This window comes from Phyllobates terribilis, unplaced genomic scaffold (assembly GCF_046119375.1).
Source record: "Phyllobates terribilis strain yellow unplaced genomic scaffold, ASM4611937v1 Scaffold_2__4_contigs__length_985480577, whole genome shotgun sequence".
Lineage (NCBI taxonomy): Eukaryota > Metazoa > Chordata > Amphibia > Anura > Dendrobatidae > Phyllobates > Phyllobates terribilis.
Window position 1 is genome coordinate 812,111,530 of NW_027362762.1, and position 19,834 is coordinate 812,131,363.

Here is a 19,834-nt window from a genome sequence, read left to right on the forward strand (position 1 = left end):
AGACAGACAGACAGCAAATGAGAGAGACAGATAAACACGGAGAGGAGAATTCTGCACCCCCTCTCTCTGGCTCTGCTCCCATGTCTATTTCAGCCAGAATTGCAGAACGTCAGCCAAGAAAAATGAAAAAAAAAAAAGAAAAAGAAAAAAGGAAACAAAACAAAATAAAATATTCCCCCTCCTCTCCCAATAATAAGGGGGGTGGGATGGGTCTGCTGGCACAGTTCGAATGACGTAGTGTCTCTTGCTGCCCCTCCCTCATTGGGGATGTGAGCTGAGCGGCGGGATAAAACCCAGCATGTGTGAGGGGACGGGGGCATTGTGAGACATGGAGAGCATACGGCCTGCCGCTCCACTTTGGAGCATCATCCTGCTTCTTGCCTTCTGCCAAACTTCTCTGCAAGGAGGTGAGTAACCATGCATACACCAGCACACTTCACTCACAGTCAGGGCCTAATGATTCAATATTCTTGAAATGTACTTGATGTGTTTTATGTATATTCTGCAATGTTTAACCTTATTTTTGACTTATTTGGGTTCACTAAATGCCCTCTATCACTTTAGCTATGTTTTATATTGGACGTCATATTCATATCACAATATTCATATCACACCATAGACACCATATCATATACACTACATCCACCTGTCTATGCTGCCACAATTTACAATGCTAGGTCAATAACATATATGGCTTATAGTAGACTATCATCAGTCAGCATTACACACAAGCAGGAAAGATACTGAACCCCATTTCGTTCCCATTCTTGATTTTGGAGCTGCTTAAATCTTAAACTTGGATTTCTGCAGTTCCCAGGTGCTTGTCAGATACAACTAAACTTCAGAACTAAGACCAAACACAGGGTGAAAGCCAGGGGCTCGACTTACAGAGTAACTAACACATGTGAATTCATTCAGTTTACATACGAAACAAATATTCATAGGTCATGTGTAAAGAAGCCAAAAGAAAGTGGGTCCCTGGAAACCAGACACACCACTTCTTACATTTGTTAAGGTGGGCAAAAATACCTATCAGGGGTCCCGTTTTCTGGGCTAGAACATTGGGCCCTTGTGTTTAACCTTTTTGCTACCATAATATGCCTTGATACAAATAGATAATAATATAAAATGACAATACAGATATAGGGAACAAAGTAATACACATATGTGATTTATCTCTTAGTGGTGTGGTAGGTCATCATGACTAGGCTACAGTCACATGTTCAGTATTTGGTCAGTATTTTACATCAGTGTTTGTAAGCCAAAACCAGGAGTGGAAAAGTATAATAGAAACAAGTCACCACTTCTGTATTTATCACCCACTCCTGGTTTTGGCTTACACATACTGATGTAAAAAACTCACCAAATACTGATAGTGTGACCATAGCCTAACTGTGTTAGTTGTGCAGCTGGTTTATCTGCAGTGCTATGCAAAACCTCAGGTATTCATATCCATTCCCTTCCTTTATATACTCTCCCATCCCATGGTTGAACTTGATGGACAAGTGTCTTTTTTTCAATCTTACTATCTGTAGACACTTATCACTGCTCAGCTCTGCCACATTGGTGTCTTTCTTTATCAGTGAGCAACATACATGAAGCTAAACCTTCTACTTATCATTTTATCACAGAAGAACAATTCTTTAAATATGATCTATAGATGGCACATACCTGCTTAGGATCTTCTGAAGACAGGGACCTTCTTCTTGGGTATCTCACAAGCAGTATATACTTTTCTATGCAGTTTAGAACTTTTTCAAGCATCAGTCTTTGGCTTTAATTCTCTCCAGGAAACCTAATGTCATTAATGTCCATTCTTGTAGCAGTATGCATGCACAGGGATAGAGCTGTACTCTGGATACTACAGCACTGATAGAGGGCTGGGTCTCCTTCCACAGAGGAAACAAGTGTCTGAATTGCTGCCAAATTTTTATGGACCATAAGTGCTCTGGAAAGAGAATTTCACAGAGATTTGCAGCTGAATGTCTTGCGTACTGCAGAAAGCAGAGTACATAATGGGGGTTAAACTATACATTCACACTAATTGGAAATGATGTAGACTATATACATGTCATTATTACATATAAACACATTTCTAGTTATGGAAAGGCTTATTTTACAGGTCTAGATTGCAGGGAAACCCGGCATATTCCTTACAGCACTGCTGTCATGCTTCACCCCATGATACATTTAACTAGGAGTTTAGGTTTAGCTTCAGTTGTGCAGAATGTTAGGTCGGTGCCACAATCCTACAATACTGGTATACACTTGTGTTCCTTACCAAATGTTATACATTCAATTATTCTCGGTTACCTGTGATTTCTGGGTAACATGCCTGTGAAGGAAAATATACATTTTAATTCAAATTTAAAATACATGTTAATGAAAATACATTTAAAATACATTTTAATTAAAATTTAGATAATGTCCCAATGGTCAAGAAATGGGGTCAGATATCTTGGGCATTATTCTGGGCAGTCTCTAGCATATATTTACAGGGACACTAATGGTGTTTCATAGATTTATTAGTTGTAACATATATGATAATAGGGACTTCTCGTCACAATCATCATTGTTATCATTATGGATTCATATCAGGAATAAACTATATGGCCAGAAAAGAGAGATGAGTCTGAATGTCTGCTTTTAGAGTTCTGTATACTTTATATTGGTTAGTATCTCAGATGCAGGGGCTTAACTAGGGAGAGTCTGTTGAGGCATGGACCCTAGGTGCCACATGGCTGCCAACTATCTATTTTGCATTGACCAGTGCTAGATACTGAGCCAGGGCACTGGAATCTTTGGGAAACTCAGCTCTGACAAGTATTCAACTTGTAGTCTCGATCCATGATAAACTGTATGAAACATACATTATGCAGGTGATTGATAAAGATTATAGAAGATCTAGCTGAAATTTAGTTCAAAATTATAAATGGCATAAGTAAATCTTATTCTTATGTAATGATTTGAGTACTTATGCCTAAGAACATTTACCGTGTATGTCCTATGTACAGAATGCATATGGTAAATGCATTAGCTCAAATATGCATGTCATTCACTGTCCAGAGTTAGGTAAAATGACTATTGCACAATCAATTCATTGATGTCCATGTTTTAGAATAAACGTGTTTGGAATAATCTAGATTCTAGCTTCTCAAGGTATACCCCAATTGAGATGTCATCATACCTTTGGGGGCACTTTGATATAATTTATTAGTGCATTTTATATTGATTGTCAATCATTTCCCATCTCTGAATACTGTGAAAGGTAAGTGAAGAGCAGTGAAGCATGATGTGTACTATGTCCCATCGGCATGTTCATAGTCATGCACAATACACTACATTACAACTACCTGTACTAAATGTTAGCAGCACTATACAATATACTCAATATTCTGCATGTGAGCACGTTCTGCATGCCCCCAAGAGATTTTATATAACTTGCATTGTGTGCCTAAGTATTAGCTGCGACTAGAAGAACATGTTGTATTAAGGTTCTCTATATCCTTGTTATTCCTAAATTCAGATGAAATCCACATTCTAGGAGAACTGTCGTGGAGATCTGTTTCTCCAGATATTCCAGATGTTTTCTGTCAAGGGAAGCAAAAGCTTTAACTTGCAAGTGAAAGCTGACACATTCACATCTGACACGAAGGCAAAGGCTGTTAACACCTTCCTGCCAGCAATGACCTTCTTACCAAGTAACCTTCTCATTGCCACATTGCAATGGACCCCAGATTGCCCCACTACTTTAAATAAGTCAATGTCTCAGGGATAGATTTTAAATGTTTTAGGTTTGCTTGAAAAGTGAATTGTTTTCTGGCAAAAGTTGAGTTAATACAACAATGTTTTCAGGCATCTTGAACGCAAGAACAACATCCTGTAAGTTTGTCTATTATACTTGCAATTAAGCAAAGCTATACGACATGCAATAATGAACTGGATATGTATAGGATTAAGCGGCCACTGCTCAGCAGATGTGTCCCCCTTGACTTTATAGTTGTGTACAGTTGCTTAACAATCGCATACGTAATATCAAGCTTAGACCGCTATCCGTAGGCAGGTTTTTGGAAGGAACGAAGCACAAATAGCAACAAAGAAACAATAACAGATGTGATTTCATGGATCTCTTACAATTGTTCTACATTTGTTTACAGTTTAGGAATCATCAGAAAATCCATGTTAAGTGATTAGACCAGAAATGATGAAGCCAGGGCATTGTGGGAGTGAAGTTTAATTGATCTTCCTAAAATGTCATCTCACTTAGCGTTGAATTATCATGTACCGTCGCTAAGGAAATACAATTACAACAGGCTTTTGGTCACTGAAAGAAATTGCAGTAGGTTGCGCAGAAGTAAACCCTCATATAATGGCTGCTAGCCAGCTCTAAATGGGCCATTTCCACTGTTAAAGGAGCCTCAATGATGATGAACACTTGGATAATAGAAGGATATAGAAACATTCAATGTGCACACGACCTAAGATTCATAACTATTACAACTCCATGGCCTATTTTCTTCAGGGTTCAGCTGCAGGGGGTTGGATATTTTGCACTTGCACCCATTCCCCAGTGCCTGTGGAAATCCAAAGGCCCCTCTGCCAAGATTGTGTTGTACATGCCACACTGTAGGTGGCGCTATTGGAATTATCATTAGAGCCCAGGAGCTTAAGGGTACCCCTCTCCCGCTGATATTGGTGGTGGCAAAGCGTCAGATCACATTCATGGTTACTTGGTATCAGTAGCATAACTTGAAGTTTGTGGGCCCCAATTCAAAATCCCAAGAGGGCCACCAACTATCACTGGTCTTTTTCTATGGGGCAAAGGAACCTTTGGGGCTCCTCTTGTCTCCAGGGCCTGGGTGCAATTGAAACCTCTGCACCTATTATAGCTACACCCCTGCTGTCTTTTCCTGGGCCCTACTGAATTCCCTGTAGTTTTGCATATCAGGATGCAAAAAAAATATGTATTACCACTGGGTGGCGCTATCTCACTGTTTTATATTGGAGACATGACCTATGAAGTATGATGTCATAGTGGATAAGGACACAGGATGTCATTGGCAGATATAGCTTTTGCCCTGGGACCAAGCATTATGCTTACCCTGGCTTACTTTTTAACTGCACTTTTGCCTCTAGCAGTTATTGTTCACTTAATAACAGATACTTACAGTATAATACAACCATAAACAAATTCTCTGAAATGTCAAAGATGCTGCCCAGATATTTCTATGTATTACTGCTTCAGACTCCCTTCAGACTAAATTGGACGCTAAAGTAACATAATTACAAAAGGAAATTATCCTCATTGAAACCTATACAATTTTAGACTGTTGACAGCTCTGGTCCATGCTTGCACCAGATTTGGGTCCAGCAGACTCTGATACATGATACTTCTCCCAGTTGTGCTCTTAAAAATATTTCAGACATATTCTTTCCAGAAGATAGAATTAGGTTTGGCAAGGCATTGTTTCTTTAACATAAAAGGAAATAATATGCGAAAAAAGCTAATAGAAGACAAAACATTCTTTTTGGTTCACCTTAAAAGTTTTACCTTGCCTCAAGATTTTTTAGCTCCAGCCGTGTAACAATAGGTAATGCTTAATCTTTTCCTAAGCTCCAAAAAAACTGTCTATGTTCCTCTATTGTTCAACCCAAAAGCTGGGGACGTATATCATACAGTATATTCTCTCTGCAAGTGAATCGTATCGATTATGTTAATTTAACTCTGCTCCAAGTTTGAGCAGAGTGTCAGCTTAATGTGATACGATTCTCTCACATGCAAGAATCCGAGCACAGGTTTGGAGAAGATGGAGAACTTAATTTCTCCATCTTCTCCATTGTCTGAGTCTGCGGAAATCAGAGACTCAGCCAAGTAAGATAAGATAAGATATACTTTATTTATCCCGTAGGAAATTGCGGTATCACAGCAGCAGAACACAGATCTCGAACATGACACATATGATAACATAACATTTGGAATACTTTAGACATTGCTTTTCAGACATTTGTTAAACACCCCCATAGCTGTTGGAACAAACGATCTCCTGTATTTTTCCTTTTTACACCTTAGTTGTATTAGGCGATTGCTGAATGTGCTCTTCTGTTTCGCAAACAGTTCATAAAGCGGGTGTGTGTTGTTGCCCATTATAGCTCTGCACTTCTTCTTAATCCTATCCTCTACCACCTCTTCAAAAGTCCCAAGCTGTAGGCCCACCGTCGCGCTAGCCTTCTTTATAAGTTTGTTGAGCTTGTTGGCGTCAGCAACACGCACACTGTTACCCCAGCAAATTATTGCCGCAAAGGTGGCACTAGCCACAATGGATTGGTAGAACACCTCAAGCATTTTGCCACACACATTAAAAGACCTTAACTTCCTTAGGAAGTACAATCTACTCATCCCCTTCTTGTAGACCTTCTCCACGTGGCACTTCCAGTCTAGCTTGCTATCCAGGTAAACCCCCAAATATTTGAAACTGTCCACCATCTCCACATCCTGACCGTCAATGGTAACAGGTAGGCATACCTTCTTGCACCTTCCATAGCTCATCACCAACTCCCTGGTTTTCTTAACATTTAGTTCTAGATGGTTAGCCTGGCACCATACTACAAAGTCCGCAACCACCCTTCTATATTCCTCTTCATCCTGGTCCTTCCCAATACCGCCAACTATCACAGAGTCATCCGAGTACTTCTGGAGGTAACAACGGTCTGATTTATACTGAAAGTCAGCTGTGTACAATGTAAAGAGGAATGGCGACAGCACTGTTCCCTGCGGGGCTCCGACACTGCTCAGTACACTATCTGATGTAGCCGTCCCCCACCTAACAAACTGTGGCCTATCCGACAGGTAGTCAATTATCCAATTCACAAGTCCCTCATCCACCGCCATTTTAATCAACTTTCCACGCAGTAAGAGTGGCTGTAATGTGTTGAACGCACTAGAGAAATCAAAGAACAAAGCACGCACTGTGGTTCCATCATTGTCCAAAAAGGAATGTACTGTTTGTAGCAGAGACGCTACAGCATCGTCCACCCCCAGTCCCTGCCGGTACGCAAACTGAAGAGCATCAGTATGCGCCATCACCCTCGGACACAAGTGAGCAAGTACTATTCTCTCCAAGGACTTCATCGCATGCGATGTTAAGGCCACCGGTCTATAGTCCCCCGGGGAAGCCGGGAAGGCAGTCTTGGGAACCGGCACCAGGCAGGAAGTCTTCCATAGCACTGGTACTCTCTTTGATTGTAAGCTCTGGTTAAAGAGATGCTGGAAGACAGTACACAACTCATTTGCACACACTCTGAGGACACGTGGACTGAGACCGTCAGGCCCTGCTGCTTTGCCAATGGCCAGCTTACTAAACTGGTCCCTCACGTCATTTTTGGAGACCGAGAAATGATCTATTTCACCCCCTGTTAATTTAGCTAGTTGTTCCCCGGCCTCCTCCCCCTTCCCTGCTGCTACCGCACCTTTATTGCTGAATCTATTGAAGAACTCATTCATTTCATTAGCCATTCTAAGTCCACCACCCACCTGCTCCGACCTTGCCTTAAACCCAGTCACTAGCTTCATTCCAGCCCACACCTCTCTGGAGCTTTTTCGTGCAAATTGATTTTCTAATTTAACTCTGAATGCCTCACGGGCAATCTTAATTTTCCCCTTTAGGTCTCGCTGTATAATTTTCAATTAAGTGCAGTCTGTTTTTTTACATGAACCCATAAACTTGTATGCAGCGTGTCATTATTTTAGCAGATCGACTCGCGGCATGCTGTGATTTTTATTCTCATGCCAAATTGACATGAGAAAAAAAAACACAGATCTGCACTGCCCCATAGTATAACATTGGTCCGAGTGCTATCCGACAAAACATCGGATGGCACTTGTCCGAAGCATAAGCTCGTGTGAACAAGCCCAAAGACAGCATTTTTCATCTTCTGGCCTATATTTGATGTCTCTATACCTGTAGAATTTGTTCTGCTCAGCAGAGGGGAACACACACATCAGGGGGCCTGGTGTAAGAATAGTATATAGGCCCTTAGCTTTTCCATTGCTAATTGGAAAGCTAGCAATTATGCACCTCAGTTGTGACTGTCTAGGAAACCCTCCCTCATCACTGCGCAAATATACTATGAAATTGTTTGCTACAAAATCATTAGCTCAGCCGCCATGCATTTCATGTAACAGACAGTAGGGGGAACCACGAAGTTGTTTGCCAGTAGACCCCTTGTACTTTTGCACCAGTTGTTCGTGGTCATATATGCCCATTTGACCGAGAATGCCAATAACTGTGTAGGTAATTATTGTTATAATTATTATATAGAGTGTATGTTAGGTTTTGTCTAAAAGGGTTGAATATTAGTCTTTACAATGTAAATGAGTCAATAGATTATGAGATTATATAGGAAGAATGACAATGTGACAATGCTTCTGTTTATTAGTATCATTCATACTTTTCATATCGTGCCAAATATGTGGATGAAAATTTACTAATAAAATAAAATTTCTAATCTAATACACTTTAGATTAAAAGGAACCTGTCACATTGTACATGCAATCTGATCTGTGGACAGCAAGTTATAGAGAAATCGAAGCTGAGCAAAATGATGTATAAATTGATTGGCAAAGATTCAACATAACTTATATTTTAATCATTGGATTTCTCTGGTGCTTGTATGGTATATGAGTCCAGTGGACGGTTCATCCTAAATGATCGTAGTTCCAACATCGCCATGCATATTTTAATCCATATTGCTGGTTGTAAACATTCTACCTGACCAGACATGTTCAGTGACAGCGGGCGATGAACAAATGACCCTTCTGGGAATATTGTTTCAACAAAAGATCGCTCATGGAAGCAAAATCTTTCTTTAAACTAAAAATCTTTTGTACAACTTTTGGCCGGAATAATAAAATTCAGTCAACTTATTTTAAAATGTCTATTAATGTCGAACTAATGATTGATTTGGATGAAACCTTTATTCTTATCTACTTTAAACTGATTTGCATGAGAGCCTTAAAGAGGGTTTCCAGGCTCAGAAGAAAAGTCTGCACATACTGTCACGATTCTCCTGTATTTCCTGTATTGAGAAGAAGGTCATGGGTAAACTAGGTCATGGATCATCTAGGTTCTCATGAGCTTCTCTCAACTGCGGGTCTAAGGGGTAACTTTTTTTATGGTGGAGAGTGCCAAATTGGCGTAGGAAGACTTTTAGGCATGTAAATATCCTCTTTAAAGAAGAATAGTCCAGGGACTCTAGTGCCACCTATTGGAGGTCACAATCCTAAAAAAATCTTTAAAGACTTCTTATCTCTTAAAAGAACATTGAGAGAAGCACATAAGAGTCTAGTCAGCATATGATCACAACTATGCAACCGCATATGCAGTCATGTGACCACCCAATCTTACAGGGAATACAGGGGAATTGTGAGAGTGTGCTCATTGGACACTGTCATGATTTGGTAGTCTGAAGTCAAGGGGAGTGACTGCAGACTTTTCTTCTCAAAATGGAAAACCTCTTTAAGACTGAAGTCAACCTCAAGATGTATTTTAGTGATAATAATAATTTTATTTATATATCGCCAACATATTCCGCTGCACTTTACAATTAAACGAGGACATGTACAGAAAATAAAGACAATGCAAAGTAACACATAGTTCAACAGTTAGAGGAGGAGTGAGGGCTCTGCTCGCAAGCTTACAATCTAAAAGGAAATCGTGGGACACAAAAGATAAAAAGTGCTTGTCATGTATGGTCCAGCCATAAATACAATAAATAGGGAATTTCAAATAAGCAAACATGATCCCGTCATCAGCCAATATCTGTCTAAGCACAGTTACCAAGTGCTATTGGGTGCATTGGGGATGTGGACACAGATGATAGGAAGGACCAGATTCTGAGTAAAATTTAGAAAGAGGGAACAGGGGAAAGTTAGGTGAGTTAATTGAGGTTATAGGTGATGTGTTTTTAAAGCATGCTTAAAAACGTGAGGCTAAGTATTAGTTGGATCACCCAGGGTAGTGCATTCCAGAAAACTGGCGCAGCACAAGAAAAGTCTTGGAGGTGGAATTGGGAGGTTCGGATTATGGAGGATGATAGTTTTAGATCAATTACAGAGCAGAGAGCACTGGTAGGGTCATAGACAAAGATGAGGGAGGAGATATAGGGTGGTGCAGAACTGAGAAGAGCTTTTAGGTGAGAGTGGTAAGTTTGTATTGTATTTTATAGTGAATGGGCAGCCAGTGCGATGGCTGACAAGTAATCAAAAGATCACCTTTAGATGTAAGAGTTTACTCTCACTGACTCCAGTTGTTCATTTTAGAATGTTAGAACTTTTTACACAAAGCTGTGGGCAGGAATAAGTGTAAAGGCCCACATTCACATTAGACTAAAGTCGGCCACTGATATTAACAAGAACAGTTAACAGTCCAAACCCAAAATTGTGACCCTTTAATATGATTGCATGGTAAAAAAGGAGACATAAGATGCTGAATGGGGAGTGGCTTGGTAAAAATAGGGTCCAGTGTTTATCTTAAAGGGAGTCTATCCAATTGTTTATGACTACTAAACTTTTAACAGTGCTGGGTAGGTATAGGCTCTGAACACAGTGATGCAACCTAATGGTGGAACCATTAATCAAAGTCAAGGAGAAGATGCTGGGCAAGGTTTACTGTGGAGCACTGGAGCACTTGCTGGGATTGGCACTATGTTGGCAGATCATTTGAGTAAGCTATTAGTTATTTTTTCACGGCACTACTAAGTATTTTTTTGCTCTCTACTTGGCACGGCTATAGGCTTCGTAACCAAAAAGTGTTGGACAGACTACTTTTAAATTTTTGCAAGATACAGGGTGAGATTAGGTCAGTTTCAAAGCAGCCGTTGCAAAGTTATATAGCTAACAACTTGCAAGCAAGGCCTCCTTGCCTAGGAGCCTGGCAACCTCTGAGGTGGCTGAATGAGCAATGAGCTGTACACAGTGGCATTAAGAATCCCTTTGTTCTTGAGAAAGGTGTCGTAATTTAATAAGGGTTAAATTGCAAAGTAGCTTGTTTTTACAGGGACAGTTGCATTTTTTTCCCACATTTAATAAAATGAGACAATCCCTTTATCTAAATACATTGTCACATTCCACTGGGACTGACCTCTAAAAACTGTAACTATAGTAGTTATTGTTACTCATAGCAACCAATCACAGCGAAGCTTTCATTTTTCCACAATAGTTTAAGAATTGAAACCTGCAATGTGACTGGTTGCTACGGGCGACAGACCATTTTACAGCTATATAACTTTGATATAGCTGCTTTGTTCATAGCTAAAAAACAAAAACTGGCTAAATTGTGCCAGTCACAGTGTCCTGTGGACATACTGGAGATTGGCACCGGAGATCGCTATTGGGCTCATGCCTGCTGATAGACCACTGTGTAGATCTTCCTGGAACTCCATTGACACACCTAATTTATGTTAACAGCTAGTTTAACCTTTCATTAACTATTAAAGCACATTTAAACAGTGATTAAATCCATATAGAATATTGGTCTGTAGGGACCCTCTAAATCCCGTTCCACCAGGGTTTCCTTATTTCATCTGTTTTTCCTTGCACTTGATTCCTGCATAAAAGGCTCAGGAGTAAATGACTTACATGTGTGCGGACAGTGTGATGTACGGTAACCTCCCAGTAACCCTTGTATGGCAAACACGCTGAAATATTTAGCATGTGCTTGTATGGCAGGTAGGCAGTATAGAGGGGGATCCCACTCATTTACCTCATGTTACAGAAAGGAAGTTACTCTCTATGAGCGACACTTGTATGTACACTACATGTTTTTAGAGCTTTATGTTTGGGTAGGATTTCATGACACTGACTCTCCACATTTTCAAGTACAATGTGCAATTCATCTAAATACAGAGCTTATTTTATCCTCACTATAATTATAGTCTTTGATGCACTTAAAGGGAACCTGGCAGCTGGTTCATGCTGCACAAACCATGGCCAGCCTGAACATGAAGAGCCTGGCTAAACGATTGCAGACAGATATCATTTTCTCTAGCACGCTCTGGCCGGAGAGATTGAAGATCCAGCTGGGACCATAGGCAGAGATAAAGATGGTCAAACTAGTTCCCTATCTGCTACAGTTTATTGACAGGTCTCTTTCACTAAGTACACACATAGGAGACCTGTCAATCACCTGACACAGCGTGGGGAAGAGCCATCAGGGGGCAGTGCTGGATTAGTGTTGTCTCTGCCTATGGTCTCCTACTAGATCTTAAAACTATATTTTATAAGAAAGTCCAGACCATTGCAGAGAAAAATACAATTATGCTCCCAGCCTGTGATTCGGGCTGCTTGTGGTTCAGGCAGCATTAATCGAGTGACGGGTTCATGTTAAAGGGGTTCGCCGGCCTTAGGCTATAAGTCTACAGTCACTTTATGTGACTTCAGACTTATGAATCATCACATTGTCCGCACTGTGCACTGTAAGGGTTTTCAGGTGCTGGTGCATGACCGCAAGTATGTGATTTGCATATGAAATGACCCAGAAGGGGCCATTACAAATATTTAGGCATGCAGTGGAATAATTCATGCTTTGATGTATTGCCTGACGTCATTCTGTCAGATTAAATGTAAATTGTTGCTCTGTAATACCACTGGAGACCAGCAGGTGGCGGTATAAGGGTCGGCAAGAGACTGTATTGGAGGATGTCCGATCAACATGATCTGTAGTCTCGTCACTATGGTAACCCGAGAGAGTTGACAGTTGGCAGTTGGAGAGAGTCAGGCCCGACTAGGTGAGGAGTAGGGTACAAGGACCGCTAGGACTGAGGACCTTGCCAGACAGTCTTTTCAGAGATCTGACAACCAAGTGCAGAAAAGAGAAGAAATATAAAGGCACATTCCTGCCTTATGCAGAAAATCTAAATACAAAACTCAAACAGGTCTGGACGCTGGCGAGAAGCACTCAGCATCCTGCCGCTATAGAAGGTAGTTCAAGACACCAAGGGTATAACCCAAAAGACCCTACAGTTACAGAGCCCATTGCAGCAAGGCCAAACCTCAGTTATAGATTTGCCATAGCAGAGTATCAGTCCCGTTGCCATCCAGCCGTGACCTGTATGGAAATCCAGTTTTGCGACTAAATTTTGAAGAATCTGTGAATAATTGATCTATTATCCAGTAAACCATTTGAACTGTTCATACCAAGGTCTGCCTTCTACCTACCTCAAAATTCTCTAGATGTACCCGAGGAACGGGTCTTGAACCAGGTAGGAGTACTGTGACACCCCAAATGCACCACACCGCAGAATAGCCAAACCACCGCTCGTCACCTACATCTGGGCCTAATAGTAACTCCAAGTCCTACTACTCGGGTGTGGAATACATTACCTCTGAAATTGTTGGCGTCACGAACAGGATTTTTACTTCTGTGCCTTATGGTCACCTTGGGCTGAATTGACCGGACTTGTCTTAAAAGGACTTTATTTGCTTGAGAAAAGGGGAAGAACCTGCCACCACGGGTGCTTTAGCTTGCACCAGGCATGTTACACATACATGATAGTGCAGCCTAGTTGGAATATGGCTGTAAGTATACAAATTGCTCCCGGCACCGGATAATCTTCACAGGGCGATGTGAGGATTCACAAGTCTGCAGTCACATAGAGTAACTGCAGTCTTGCAGTCTAAGGCTGGACAAGGTGTATTTGTACTTGAAAATTACTGTAAATGAGCATTCCCAGGTACAATAATTTCTCAAAATGTTTGCAATCTAGAAAGGTTGCTAGTCACTCAACAAATGAGCAGCGCATCATCCTGTGCAAGCACGACTTGTGCTGCTGAGAACAATGGTGGCCTATGCAAACTAAATGTTACATTACAGATCGTTCGCTGCACATCTTAAGCATAGTCTATCTAAACAGGCTTTTAAACGACCGCCAACCAGCAAACATGTTGCTGATCGGCAGTCGTTTAACACCGCACATCACCTGGTGTAAGGCTGGGTGCCCACATAGCGTTTTTCAAGCGTTTATGCTGCGGAATTTCCGCAGCATAAACGCTTGTGAAACGCTAGGTAATCCGCACCCCTTGGTCCCCAAGGGGATTCCGCATGTTCTATGCACATGCTGCGGATTTTTCCGCAGCGTTTATGCTGCGTACAAAAATCCGCAGCATGTCATTTAATTTTGCGGAAGCGCAGCGGAACTCCCGCCATTGACTTGCATTGAGACGCATAGAAACCGCGACTCTACATTTGTACAAGCGGCTTCTATGCGTCTCTATGTGCGGATGGTACCCAGTTCTGGAGGAGAGGAGACTCTCATCCAGACCTGGCTACCATTCTACCTGTAAAAAAAGAATAAAATAACAAATAAAGTTTATACTCACCTTTCTGAAGGCTTCTCTCTAAATGCCGGCATCGCTTGAGGACCTGCGGTGACGTCACAGTTATGTGACCGCAGGCCCTTCACCGCTCTGTCTCACGATATGCCGGAATCCAGGAAGCAGAGAGGAACGAGCGCTGCTGCACACACCGGGGCCTCGGGGGTGAGTATAGCTTTATTTGTTTTAATTTTTACGGTTCACACTATATAAATCCATGCTGTTTGCATGGATTTATACAGTGTGACCTAGTTGTCAAGCACTTTCCAAGTGATGCTATCGCCTAGAAAGCACTTGTCAATCTGCATGCGGAAACGCATGTGAATCCGCATGTGGATCCGCATGTATTCTGCAGGAAAAACGCATGCACAATCTGCATGCATTTTTTTCTGCCAGGGAGATGCAGAAATGCTGCAGAAATTTTCGGCTTCATTTCTGCATCGTGGGCACATAGCCTTAATGCATCTTTAAAAATGTTGGGAAGAGCTTGAACTGATCGATAGCAGCCAACCTGAACAGGCCGAGCTGTAAATGGACAGAGCAGACATCTTAGCCTTTGATATATGGTTCTAGTCACTGATCATTACTCTGTTCCATGAAAGCAGATTTACGGAGCAGTGGGAATTACTGAACCACTTGAGTCCCTTTGTTTATTGCCAATCTGGACACATATGCTTTTGTGAAAACAAAGTCTTTGCCAGCTGTGTAAGTGATTTTAACATTGTGGCAATTAATACGACAGAATATTGGTCCTGTGGTAGAATTTCAGCTTGGGCACTGATAACACAAGCTGTGATTGAGGGTATTTCTATGTTATGTTGGAAAGAACACAAATTGTTGGGGACTTAAAGCCAATAGTTAATGTGCTATTTGATATGTTAATAACAAGTTGTGCAAAGTTCATATTAAACAATAGTGCTCCAATGAATTACCGAAAAAGCATAGTAAGTAACCACTCGAGGCCTATGGGAGTTTTCAATTACTAACTGGTACATAGTGACATTAGCACTTTCACCCCTTGTTGTTAAAATGTACATTTAAATACCAAGCTATTTTTTTGTAAAGTTCCTCTCCCACACAAAGAGATTAGCTTTACCTTATTTTATGTATGCACTTGTTTCTTTTTATTACATCGTCACTATTAATGCATCAAAACATCATTTGAGATGTTGGAGAGCACACAGGATAAGTCCAAAAAGTATGTGTTTAAATCTCCCAGTCTGAAGTGTCTTGTTAAATGACCCTATATTTAGAAAGCCTGGCCAGACGATTAATTTTCCATGGATACTCTTTGTGACTCGGGGTTTTTAGATCTATACTTGATTTATTATGCTGAAAGTAAATAGACTGTAGTTTAGTCTGAGCAAATTTCCACAACACATAAAACTGAACTAGTCCCAAACTGTTATACTAAAGGACTCTAGATTAAAGCTGGGAAGAAATCCATTTAATTTCATGCACTACCATAGGAAAAAGAACAATTAGAACAAAACAATATCCCAAAATAGTTTTCTGCTAAAGAGATAGACTCCTCATAAATGTTGGCTGAGCAGAAAATGTAATTTGGTCTATAATCCTATGCCCTTAGCAGTGACACATCATACATGTATCTTTCATAATAAGATCATCTGACGTCTCTCAGTCTGCTGGGCAGAAATTTCATACAATAATGTAACTAATTAGGAATGAGGTTGTCAACCACAGCAGATTCTCAGATGAATATATGCACCTTCCTAATTAATCCATTAACAGTGGCATAACTAATGGACCCCATACACATTATACTAATGACGGCTGAACTCGCCGATATCGTCAGGATTGGCCGGCGGTGTAATGCGTATGGGGACGCCAGTCGACTGAAGGTCTGGAAAGATGACGATTGCATTTATCCGATTTTGAACTGCGAATCACATTGTTCTCCCTGAGATGAGTGTCAGCTGATGAGTCAGTCGGCCGCTCTCTCATAGAGAACACAGGAGCACTCGGTCTAGCGAGCACTCCTGTGTATGATGAGAGTATCGGTTGAAATGACTGTTGGCCAAACGATTGGCTGAAACATCATTCGGTCATTTAATGTGTATGGCTAGCCTAGCAGTAAAAGGTTTGGGTAGCACTAGCTATATCTATTTTATATTTTGGATATTTTGCCTTAAATTATTAATTCCCCTATGTCCTGTTTCTCTTTTGGAAAACTTCTACCACAGATATACTGTAGTTTAAAATAAAACAATTGAGTATTGGTCACCCTCCCCAAGTAGATGCCATGAGCCGCAGAGCTCAGTGATTGCCTGCAGCAATGTCAGTGTCATCGCTGCAGCCAAACAGAGACCAGAACAGCAGTGAAAAGTCGGCGCTGGACACAGAAAGGGTAAGTAATACTGAGTGTGGTTTTTTTATAACTATACAAGCGTATGGCAGAAAGTGTGCTAAAAAAGGACAACCCCTTCAACTACATTCTTACATGCTTAAAGCTTATTGGCTTGTAAGGAATTAACATACAAACTAAAGGGGTTGGTTGCTTTAGGTATCATTACAAATATGTGGGAATCCCTTAGTTAGCACAACCTTTTCCCCCAACCACATGCTGCTCCTGCTAAGAAAATGCAATCCACCGGATTCCTGAACTAATAGGACTTGCACCAGCACAACTGAGAGTTTGGTGGTAAGAAGACTGAATACTTTCATATGTGCTTAAAGGGGTTTTCCCATGAATAAAGTTGATTTTAATCAAGATTTTAATCAATCGATCTTGGAATAATAATAAGTTCCATAATTGGATGTGTTTTAAAAAATGTTCCTGTGCTGATATAATCTTATAAATGTTCCCCTGTGTAATGGCTGTGTATGACCGTGTAGAGAACATGGTCTGATCATACCACAGCTCCTGAGCAGGGGAAAAAGCAAAAGAGTATACAGACAGGACAGCAGGGAATCACAGCCAATTCTTTCTTTGAGGTAAAACATTGCTTAAAAACAGGCAGTGAAATGTTTTACCTCACTGAAAGAATCAGCTGTGATCTCCTGCTGTAATGTCTGTATACTCTTTTCCTGCCTCCCCTGCCCAGGAGATGTGGTATGATCAGATCATGTTCCTGCACGGTCAGACACAACCATTACACAGTACACAGCAGGGACACATTTATAAGATTATCTCAGCACAGGAACATTATTATTTAACACATCCAAATGTGGAAGTTATTTTTATTCCAAGATCTATTAATTAAAAAGTACATTGTTTGTGGGAAAACCCCTTTAAAACCCCTTACCGACCCAGGGCGTATTAGTACGCCCCAGGCCATCACCCCCGGTTCAGTGAGGGCTCCAGCGCTGAGCCCGCACTGAACCAGGCACATGTCAGCTGATTATTACAGCTGACATGTGCCCGCAACAGCCGCGGGTGGAATCGCGATCCACCCGCGGCTGTTAAGATGTTAAATGCCACTGTCAATCTCTGACAGCGGCATTTAACATTGCCGCACCGGAAGCGCGGCCTTAGCCCTGCCCTGGGTCTGCAGCAGACCCCAGTGGTTGTCATGTAAAGATTACTATGAGCACCACCTAGTGATCGGCGCTCATAGTGCAGGAGCATTTCTACTGCATACAGGGGATCTACTGGTCCCCTGTATGTAGCAGAGGCGATCGGACAGTTGCTGCTTCTAGTCTCCTATGAAGACTATAGAAGCATGCAAAAAGTTAAAAAAAAATGTTTTTAAAAATATTAAAAAAAAATTAAAAATATAAAAGTTTAAATCACTTCCCTTTTGCCCCATTCAAAATAAAATAATAAAAAATAAACCCTACATACACATATTTGGTATCGCCGCGTTCAGAATCGCCCAATCTATCAACATAAAAAAAATTAATCCGATCCGTAAACTGCGTAATGAGAAAAAAATTCTAAACGCCAGAATTACGTTTTTTTGGTCGCCGCAACATTGCAATAAAATGCAATAACGGGCGATCAAAACATTGGATCTACCCAAAAATAGTATTAATAAAAACGTCAGCTCGGTGCGCAAAAAATAAGCCCTCACTAGGCCCCAGCTCCCGAAAAATGGAGACACTATGGGTCTCGGAAAATGGCGCCATTTTTAAAAAAAAATTTTTTAGTAAACTTTGGATTTTTTTTTCATTGCTTAAATAAAAAAGAACCTATACATGTTTGGTGTCTACAAACTCGTAATGACCTGGAGAATAAGAATGGCAGGTCAGTTTTAGCATTCAGTGAACGTGGTAAAAAAAAAATTAAAAAAACATCTGTGGTATTGCACTTATTTTGCAATTTCACCGCACTTGGAATTTTTTTCCCGTTTTCCAGTACATGATATGGTAAAACTAGTAATGGTGTTTAAAAGTACAACTCGTCCCGCAAAAAATAAGCCCTCACATGGCCATATTGACCAAAAAATAAAAACGCTATGGCTCTGGGAACAAGGGGAGCAAAAAGCGAAAATGCAAAAACGGAAAATCCCATGGTCTCGAAGGGGTTAAGTAGGTCCTGGATTGCGCAATTTGTTTTCATAGAGGTTGTCAATGGACATGCAGTCTCACATGTTTCTCCATCTATGGCCATTATCTGAGAACAGCGTATTATTGGGAAAAGATTATGCTAACCAGCAGATGTTTCTTTCCACAGTTACACTGCACATTCTAAAAATATAATATTAAACACCATATAAAGTTAGAAAAACCTGAAAGATGACTAACTTAGTAATGACATTATTTTGCCATTTTTATTATTTCACATATCGAGTTAAATATTGAAACTGATTATGAAAATCTTGAATACATAAAATGTCATTAACACATCGATTTAGTCGAAGCAGCAACCCAAAATATTGCACAAGCTTCTTCGATAGTCCATATATTTTTTGAGTATTGGACCTTTTTGACTTGTCTTTAATCTGCATTATTTATTACACACATTTATTCATTTTCCATGTTCTTGATGTAAATTACTAGTGGGGGTTAACAGTGCATCACTATGGAGGTCCTTTAAACAGGGCATGCTACTATATAATACCGGTGGGGTTTCTATAATTGCCAGCACCTGCAGCCCATGCTGCTGCCTGCTGCTCTTCCAAAGAGCAAAATGCCTGGTTTTAGTTTTTGCTAGTATTATGTATGACCGACAGTGTGAACGAGCCAAGGTCAATTTCTGAGGAAGAGGCAGTGCTTTTGCTGTTTCATGTCCCATCTTTCTCTGCAGCTGAGTAAGATCAGCATAATATACAAGAAATTTCCTCCTTCCTTTTCCGCTCCATAGTCAGAACATCTGTGGATATGCAACAATTTTAGGCCCGTTACAAATCCTTAATCCTTCCTGCTACAAGTGTACACTGTAAATGATTAAAATTTGCACTCCAAACTCCTAGCAAGAGACTTACGACCATAAGAAGTTGTGGCGGAATTTTCTTCAATGTGTAAGTGTTAATTAGAGACAAGTAGTATTTTACTGCCACTTGT

At 40.7% G+C, this 19,834-nt stretch overlaps 1 protein-coding gene across 11 annotated transcripts in view; it reads left to right on the top strand.

Annotated features, from left to right (window-relative positions):
• Window positions 1–246: 246 nt before the first annotated feature.
• ELN (elastin) overlaps window positions 247–19,834 on the top strand; it is a 99,585-nt gene continuing 79,997 nt past the window's right edge. For all 11 annotated transcript variants that reach the window (XM_073667590.1, XM_073667591.1, XM_073667592.1 and 8 more), the window contains exon 1: window positions 247–407. In XM_073667590.1, coding sequence (XP_073523691.1) covers window positions 329–407 — 79 coding nt within the window. In that variant the 5' untranslated portion in view covers window positions 247–328. The remainder of the gene's footprint in view (window positions 408–19,834) is intronic.